The 9,219-nt window shown below is 42.0% G+C and overlaps 2 protein-coding genes across 5 annotated transcripts; both read left to right on the top strand.

The window, feature by feature from the left end:
* The first annotated feature begins 1,774 nt into the window (after nucleotides 1–1,774).
* On the top strand, nucleotides 1,775–2,477 carry LOC121991362. Its single transcript, XM_042545372.1, has 2 exons — nucleotides 1,775–2,393; nucleotides 2,447–2,477. The coding sequence occupies exons 1-2, from the start codon at nucleotides 1,969–1,971 to the stop codon at nucleotides 2,475–2,477; spliced, it is 456 nt and encodes a 151-aa protein (XP_042401306.1). The 5' UTR covers nucleotides 1,775–1,968.
* LOC121988868 (ABC transporter C family member 3-like) lies at nucleotides 2,399–8,964 on the top strand. Of its 4 annotated transcripts, none has more exons than XM_042542561.1 (11): nucleotides 2,399–4,308; nucleotides 4,832–4,918; nucleotides 5,024–5,674; nucleotides 5,761–5,925; nucleotides 7,048–7,342; nucleotides 7,435–7,478; nucleotides 7,551–7,649; nucleotides 7,901–8,206; nucleotides 8,291–8,354; nucleotides 8,461–8,700; nucleotides 8,787–8,964. In XM_042542561.1, exons 1-11 carry the CDS (start codon nucleotides 2,506–2,508, stop codon nucleotides 8,906–8,908), a joined length of 3,876 nt encoding a protein of 1,291 aa, XP_042398495.1. In that variant the 5' UTR covers nucleotides 2,399–2,505; the 3' UTR covers nucleotides 8,909–8,964. The 4 variants fall into 4 exon arrangements, with proteins under 4 accessions (XP_042398495.1, XP_042398496.1, XP_042398498.1 ...); XM_042542563.1 differs by having other exon boundaries at nucleotides 3,067–3,209; nucleotides 3,281–4,308; nucleotides 7,435–7,649; XM_042542562.1 differs by lacking the exons at nucleotides 7,048–7,342; nucleotides 7,435–7,478; nucleotides 7,551–7,649.
* The last annotated feature ends 255 nt before the right edge of the window (nucleotides 8,965–9,219 follow it).

Here is a 9,219-nt window from a genome sequence, read left to right as displayed (position 1 = left end):
ATTCTCTTCCGCAAACTAAACACCCTCGAAGGGCATCTCCAATAGTTAAATCTCTCCATAAGTTTTTTTTTATAATTTCCAATATGCCACATTAATATCACATCAAAAGTGAAAAAATTTACTATTCTCTCTACCATAAAAAAACTTACATATAACTTTTTTACGGGTCCTACATTACAAATCACATTCTTTATTTATTATTTTTTATTTAATATCTCTATATAATTTTTACTTAATATTTTAATTAATTGATCTTTAATTTAATTTATTTATAATTTTTAATTAATAAACTAATTAACTTATGATTTTTAATTACTTATGAATTTTAATTTAATTATAGTTGATCTTGTCCGAGTGTGAGTAGACAGACGTTGGGATGGTGCTCACGTTGACTGGATGTCAACTGAAGATGACGTGGACTCTCGATGAGCTAAGCTTGCAACCACAGAGTCGTTAGTGCCGGGCTGAGAAGGGGTTCCCTGGAGATGACCCTCCGACGCTCAAGTCAGCTACTGGCGACGAGTAAACGAAGTAGAGAATAAAGGAGCAGCGTAACTGTAGCAACATTAGTAAAAGCATACCTCCGATGAAGCTTTGGGGCTTCTTATATAGAACTCCCAGGAGGCACGCACACGCTTCTTCAGACGTGCACGCTTCCCAAAGCATACTTGGAAAGGTCGTGTCAGAAAAACGTACCTGACGCCATACCTGAACAGACCGAGCATATCCCTGGCATGACAGTGGAAGCCTCTACCGTACGATCCTCTGCCTGACGATGCCGCTGATCATGTCGACTATCGATGACACTGGTCCCTAGGAAGATATTGTCAACTGCTCCCTTTATCTGCTATTGGGCCGAGCGGGAGAGCCGCTCGGCCAGTCCGTCGTTCAGGTGATGCGACGGTAGGGCTGAGCGTCCGCTCGGCCAATGAGCTGTTGCCCGGCTCCACCCTGTCGAGTGAGGGAGCCTTAACTGTCAGGTCGAAGCTGTGTCCCTTGCTTAGCTGAGCGGGATGACTGCTCGACCTTCGTCTCTTCCCGCTTTGCCTTATGAGCGTCGGAAGCTCGACGTCATGCCAAGCTGTCGAAGTGTCGAGCCGATTACTCTTACTGCTGATCGGGAAGGTAACTCGTCCGATCGGACGCATACCCCGAATGTTGACAACTTTAATCTCTTGTTGGGCGGACCCCACCTTACCACCGGATCAATAGTCATTTATATTTTTTTAACTTAATTTATTTTTTTTTAAAAGAAAGAGTATAATTTTGGCCATTAAATAAAATATTTAAATTGTTTAAAAACTATAATATTAATTTTTTAATGATCAATAGCCCGTATTTATTAAAACTTTTTTATTGAGTTTTTTAATTTTACTAATCTTGTAAACTGTTTGCATTGAAGATGCTCTAAGATCCAAAGGCTTACAATTTTTCTATTCATGTCTTTGTCATTGTAAAATTTAGGGTCATTTTGTAAAAATCGAAGGATTGTTTATATATATCATATCCACCATCTGCATATTGATATCCTCCTATTAGCTTTTCTGCCGCAGCTTCCCAAACGGATTTGAGTATTTTAACCCCTTGAATTGACCCTCGAAAATGCTGACCCTAATTAATTCCAACCTCTTATCTTTTATCCCGCAATCGACAACAACGAAAGATTCCAGTCTCCTTCTTCGATACCCGTCAACACACCCAATCGCATAGTTTCCGCTGCTCCATATTCCTGTCTCACTATTGGATACCCGCGGTCGAACCCGATCGCCTTCTTTCCTTTGCTCCACATTCCCGTCTCACAATTGGATACTCGTCAACGCAGCCTGATCGCCTTCTTTCCTCTGCCCCACCATCCTCATCGTCCGCCGCGCGTTCCATAGCTTGCACCGCAAGGAGCCGCTTCCTTCTCTATATTAACCAAACACTCCTCAAGCAGCAGCAGCAGCAGCAGCAGAAGAAGAACTAACCATGGGGACTGTTTCATTCGTTGCCATGCCCGCTGAAGCGATGTCGTCGCTCCTGCAACCCGTCGTCGTCCATGGCTTCTTCGTCTCCATCCATCTCCTATTCCTCATCGCCTTAGCCATCTTCTGGATCAGAGCTGCCACAAAGCACGCCGGCAGCGCCAAACGAATAACAGAGCGTCGCAAGTCTCTGTTCCGGGGATTGCTGATCTCGACATGCGCTGCCGTCGGCGTGTTTTATCTTTCTCTTTGCGTGCTCACTTTTTTGTGGTACAAGGACGGACGGCGATGGCAGCGTGATCAGGCGGTCGCCCTCGGCGACGCCGCCCTCCGAGCCGTCACTTGGCTCGCCACCGCCGCTTACCTCACCGTCGGTCTCCGCTCTCCCCGATTCCCGCTTTTCCTTCGGATCTGGTGGGGATTGTTCTTGTTTGTACCGTGTTCCTCCCTCGTCGTCGATTTCGTCTACCTGAGAAAACGAGCTGTTTTGTCGATTCCCGCATGGGTGTTTGATATCGGTTCCGCCTTCACGGCTCTTATTATGACTTTCGCCGCCTTCTTTGGGAACACCCGTGACGCGGAAGGGGTGTCTAATGTCGAGGAGCCGCTGTTAAACGGCGTCTCTGCAAATGCAGAGAGTGTCACAGGGAACATCTCCTTGTTCGCTAATGCTGGGTTCCTCAGCTCACTCACCTTCTATTGGATCGGCCCGCTGCTCGCCGTCGGCAACCGGAAAATCCTAGACCTCGCCGACGTGCCGCAGCTGGAGGCACGCGATAGTATTAACGGTGTCTTTCCCATCTTCAAAAGCAACCTCGACTCCTGCTCCATCACAGGCGGCACTTCAACCGTAACGACATTCCAGCTGGCGACGGCGTTGCTCCTCACCACGTGGCAACAAGTGGTGGTCACGGCCATTTATGCGATCGTGTACACCTTCGCCACCTACGTGGGTCCCTACCTTATCGACTTCCTCGTTCGCTACCTCAACGGCGACCCTTTGTTCGCCGGCGCCGGCTACTGGCTGGTGGCAGCCTTCATCGCGGGGAAGCTCCTGGAGTGTCTCTCGCAGCGCCACTGGTTCTTCCGGTTACAGCAAGCCGGGTTCAGAACCCGCGCCGCCCTCGTCGCCGTGATCTACCAAAAGGGGCTCATCCTGTCGAGTCGGTCGAAGCAGAGCCGGTCCAGCGGCGAGGTCATCAACCTGATGAGCGTCGACGCCGACCGAATCGGTCTCTTCAGCTGGTACATGCACGATATCTGGATTGTTCCGTTGCAGGTCGCACTCGCCTTGCTCATATTGTACGCCAATTTAGGCCTCGCTTCTGTCGCCTCTCTGGTGGCCACGGTCCTTGTAATGCTGGCCAATGTGCCCCTCGGGAAGATGCAGGAGAAGTACCAGGACAAGGTGATGGAGTGCAAGGATACGAGAATGAAGGCGACGTCGGAGATCTTGAGGAACATGAGAATTCTCAAGCTGCAAGGATGGGAGATGAGGTTCTTGTCAAAAATAATCAAGCTGAGGCAGAACGAGGAAAGCTGGTTGAAGAAGTTCGTCTACACGTCGGCCATGACAACCTTTGTCTTCTGGGGCGCGCCGATTTTTGTGGCAGTGATCACTTTTGGATTCTGCATGCTTGCGGGGATTCCCTTATCATCAGGGAAGGTTCTGTCGGCGCTGGCGACTTTTAGAGTGTTGCAAGAGCCCATCTACAACCTGCCTGACACAATATCCATGATCGTCCAGACCAAGGTTTCTCTTGATCGAATTGCTTCATTCTTACGCCTCGAAGAGTTGCACTCTGATATTTCAGAGAGGCTTCCAAGTGGCACATCGGAGATTGCAGTGGAAGTGGTAAATGGAACCTTCTCGTGGAATCACTCTTCGGATTCTCCAACCTTGAATGATTTGAACTTCAAGGTGCTCCGTGGCATGAAAGTTGCTGTTTGTGGCACTGTTGGTTCTGGGAAATCAAGCTTGTTGTCTAGCCTGTTAGGCGAGGTGCCAAAGATCTCTGGAAGTGTTAGGCTCTGTGGCACAACTGCATATGTACCACAGTCGCCTTGGATACAGAGTGGTAAAATTCAAGATAACATTTTGTTCGGTAGGGAGATGGATCATGAGAAGTATGATAAGGTGCTTGAAGCTTGCTCATTGAAGAAAGACTTGGAGATCCTGGCATTTGGAGACCAGACAGTGATAGGAGAGCGGGGCATCAACTTAAGTGGGGGACAGAAGCAAAGGATTCAGATTGCCCGGGCTCTGTACCATGATGCTGATATTTTCTTGTTTGATGATCCTTTCAGCGCTGTGGATGCTCACACAGGAACCCATCTGTTTAAGGTACACATTTTTTTCGTAATCTAATATGGTTTGACGAACTTCTATAATGGTAATGCCTCACTCATAGGCTTTAGATTAATTTTTCTAGATTAAATTTAGACTCAATATTTTACACATTATGGTTGAATAATTTCCAACTATATCCACGTTTTTCTTTTAGCAAAAATAACTCTTTGCAACTTTTATTGAAGTTTGCACACTGTCAAGTAGGGAATTACCTGCCTGAGGTTGAAAGTCTTTATCTTTAGATGAAAAAGCCTTTATCTTTAGATGAAAAAGCCTTTATCTAGGATGAGTAGGATGCATTGCTCCCTCCAACTTTAATGATCATATTGTACTTTTGTAAACTGATAGTGGAGCAATTGGCACATATCAAATTAAAAGCTGGTTTACTATAATTTCTATCTTTTTTGTGTGTGACTGTGATCTAAAATAGGAAATCCAGTCTTTTATTAGCTTAGAGATCATTAGCATGTTCATTCGAGAGTCATCTTTTTTCCCCTCATAATCTTCTGAATTGCAGGAATGCTTGCTTGGCCATCTAGCTTCAAAAACAGTAATATATGTCACCCATCAAGTGGAGTTCTTACCTTCAGCTGATCTTGTTTTGGTGAGTAATGTCCTTTTCTTTCTGTCTTCTTCTTGATTATTGCTTCATGTGATTGCTACATAGGCTTGTTAGGGAACATAACAAATGTTGCTTTCTAATCCGTAGTGCATGAAAGATGGAAGGGTTGTACAAGCAGGCAAATACTATGACATGCTAAAGTCAGGGACAGAATTTTGGGAATTGGTTGGTGCCCACAAGGATGCTTTAGCAGCACTTGACTCCATTGAGCTTGACAGTGATGCTCCCGATAACAATGCACAAGTTGGTAACACTGACACAAAAATTGGTCTAGGATCTCCCAGCCTTGGGATCAACAGCGATACACAAAATGGTAAGGCAGATGAAACATATAGCCAAAAGGGACAACTTGTTCAAGAAGAACAGAGGGAGAAAGGCCGTGTTGGATTTTGGGTCTACTGGAAATACGTAACAATGGCTTATGGAGGAGCCCTTGTTCCTCTAATTTTGTTGGCACAAGTTTTGTTTCAAGTACTACAGATTGGAAGCAATTATTGGATGGCTTGGGCAGCTCCTGTCTCAGAAGATGAGCAACCTCCTGTTACTGGATCAATGCTCATCTATGTTTATGTTGCACTGGCTGTTGGCAGTTCCTTTTGTATACTTATGAGAGCTATGCTTCTTGTAACAGCTGGATACAAGACAGCAACAATTTTATTTAACAAGCTGCATAACTGCATTTTCCGTGCACCTATGTCGTTCTTTGATTCCACCCCAAGTGGTCGTATCCTTAATAGAGTATGTAATTTCATAAATCATCCTAGTAGTGTTTTGTTTGCCATGTGTAATAATACCTCATCACTCTTTTCACCTTTATTTTGTAGGCATCAACAGATCAAAATGCCGTTGATACCGATATTCCTACCCGAATTGGTGCAGTTGCATTTAATTTCATTCAACTTGTTGGGATAGTTGCAGTTATGTCGCAAGTTGCATGGCAAGTATTCATTGTCTTTATTCCTGTGATTGCCACCTGCCTTTGGTATCAGGTACTTGTTTCCCCAATTAAGGTTGTTTTCTTCTATTTGTTCTGTGATTTTAGTAGTTCAATCAAATGTTTCACAAAATTTACAATGGTCTAACACAGGACAACAAATGTCCAAAATCTGCCTAGAAATTTGACATTATGACAATTATATTGATTTATAGACTTCAAAGACAGACAAGAATATACAGCCAATCCAAAATAATTAAAACAATCAAGACTTGGCTTCTTGCTGATGATGTTGTTCAAGAACATGAACCTAGATTCTATTCCTCAACTTACTAAACCCATGTAACTTTTAGGAAAAGATAGGCATCTGAGGTTTCCATAACCTATTCCTAAACAAATATACCTTTCTGTTTTTGCTTTATTAAGTTGAACAGTTGCTCTAAAGTTGGCCCATGGTGAACACAATCTAAGATTTATAGTTGTTAAAATTGATTGGCTAACCATTTACCCCTAAACTTCGAGTTGTTAGGAAAGTGACTGATTTGTTTTATATAATATTTGACATTTCCTTTCATGTGTAGATGATTAGATGATTGTATTTCACTTGACTGATTCTAACTCAACATATGAATTGATTAGAGAAATTGTTTTTGACATTGGTAGAAATTGAAATGTATACCTTCTACTGTAATATCATGTGAAATTTGATTGACTAACCATTTGCCCCCAAAACTCAAGCTATTATGAAAGAAACCAATTATATTCTTATATTCATTACCTTTTTGTGTGCATGGGTAGGACCACGTATTTCTGCATGGCTTTGGTCTCTTGAAAATCAAACTATTTAATCCTCAAGGACTGCTATAAGTCAGAAAGTGTGTTCTAGGACATGGGTGCTATTTTGTTGATCACTTGATTCTTTTCCTCTCTATACATTATGACACTTCTAGGCTAATAGACAAATGATAGCTTTAACAGAAACAAGAAATGGATGAAACTTGTGGAGCCCACTAGGTTCTTTTACTGTTTTGCTCCCAGTTCTTACGATTTGGATTATCTTTTTCCATCAGATTTAGGTTAATCACAACGATGACAATTTCAATAACTCTGATATGCTGTTATTTCCTCTCATTAATGTTCGCTTGCTGATCATGTATTTGCCCTTCTATTGTCAAAGAACTATTACATAGGTACAGCCCGAGAACTGTCTAGGTTGAATGGTGTTTGCAAAGCTCCAATCATACAACATTTCTCGGAATCCCTGTCTGGATCAACTACTATTAGAAGCTTTGATCAGAATCAAAGATTTATAAACACTAATTTCAACCTGTCAGATCAGTTTACTAGACCAAAGTTTCACACAGCCGCTGCAATGCAATGGCTTTCCCTTCGTTTGGATATGTTGTCGTCAGTTATGTTTGCTTTTTCTTTACTTTTCCTAATCTCCATGCCAAGAGGGGTGATTGACCCTGGTAATTTCCTAGCAGACAGTTCAATTCTATGTTATTCAAGTACATGTGATATTAATTTCTACCATTTTGGGTTGGCATCCTCTTCCTCTCAGGTATTTCTGGCCTTGCTGTCACATATGGACTTAATCTTAATAAGGTACTATCTTGGGTCATAAGGAATCTCTGTCAACTTGAAAATCTAATGATATCTGTTGAGCGAATACTGCAGTACACTGCCATTGACAGTGAACCACCTTTGTCAATAGAATCAAATAAACTAGACTCAAGTTGGCCATGCATTGGAGAAATTGAACTTCATAATTTGCAGGTACAGGTGACACCAAACTTATGTGACACTAGTTCTTTCTAGTTTCCTCCATGTAATTCTGGTTTGTGGCTTCTTCTTGTCGATTGTTAGAGTTATATATGATCGTCAATAGTATTTTCATATTTTTATTGATCAGTCTCTTCTTTTTTTCTCCAGATGGAAATAGATTTAATTCTAATTTGTGACTTCTTGTCGATTGTTAAGTGTAGATATTTGTTGATCCTATCTTATTCCATGATTTGATGATTCAGGTTCGCTATAGACAAAATATGCCTCTGGTATTGAGAGGCCTGACTTGTACTTTTCCTGGAGGAATGAAAACTGGGATTGTTGGTAGAACTGGCAGTGGGAAATCTACTCTAATACAAGCACTCTTCCGCATAATTGATCCAACCGTCGGCCATATAGTTATTGATGGGATTGACATTTCCACGGTAGGACTTCACGATCTAAGATCAAGATTAAGCATAATCCCACAAGACCCAACGATGTTTGAGGGAACTGTTCGCAGCAACCTAGACCCACTTGAGGAGTACAAAGATGAAGAGATATGGAAGGTGATTTGTCTTCGCTCATGGCTTGCTCTCAGTTGTTTATTCAGCCTGCAAAACTGTTGATCTAATTCAATGAAAATGTTTTAGGCCTTGGATAGCTGTCAGCTTGGGGAGGAAGTGAGGAAGAAAGAACTAAAGCTCGACTCGGAAGGTAAAAGACCTTCACAATTAGATATAGTTGCTTATCATGCTTTTGGCTTAAGACTCCTTCACAATTGAGTTAAGCCTATATTTGCTATCTAACCCAATCTTTCCAGTGAGTGAAAATGGAGAAAATTGGAGCGTGGGGCAACGTCAGCTTGTTTGTTTGGGTAGGGTGATCCTGAAAAAAAGTAAGGTGTTGGTTCTTGATGAAGCAACAGCTTCGGTCGATACTGCTACAGACAGTGTGATCCAGAGAACCCTGCGGCAGCAGTTTTCAGAGTCTACTGTGATCACTATCGCGCATAGGATAACATCTGTTCTCGATAGTGATATGGTTATACTTCTAGATAATGGTCAGTAAGCTAATTATTCATATTCTTCCTTATACTCAAGTTTACCTCATTCATCATCTCAGATGCAATTTCTTCTCTTTAACCAGGAGTCATTGTGGAGCATGACCCACCGGCAAGATTGTTGGAAAACAAGTCATCTTTATTTGCGAAACTCGTTGCAGAGTATACGATGAGATCTAGTTCAAGTTTTGAAGATCTCACAACTTGAAAAACTATGTTAATCCTGACATATCAAAAATTTAATAAATTTCATATATTCTCTTATAGTTCTAAGCTTATTTTTTGTCAACTAACTTTCGTGTGATCTCACTGTAAGAACAAGGAGTGATATAGCCTAGTTTTTGTTTTCTACTAGAAAATTTAAAAAATAAAATGCATAGTTTTAAGACTAAAAATTTGGTAGAAATTCTATTAAATTTTCAATAAGCAGGAAAAAAAGATATAGATTCTATATGGCCTTGTGTGTAGCTTCTAGGTTTATTATACATGTACCATTTGAACCTAGGAATATTAGGTGGA

This window comes from Zingiber officinale, chromosome 6B (genome assembly GCF_018446385.1).
Source record: "Zingiber officinale cultivar Zhangliang chromosome 6B, Zo_v1.1, whole genome shotgun sequence".
In the NCBI taxonomy this organism is placed as follows: Eukaryota; Viridiplantae; Streptophyta; class Magnoliopsida; order Zingiberales; family Zingiberaceae; genus Zingiber; species Zingiber officinale.
The sequence above is the reverse complement of the archived record's forward strand: the minus strand, read 5'-3'. Positions and strand labels throughout refer to the sequence as shown.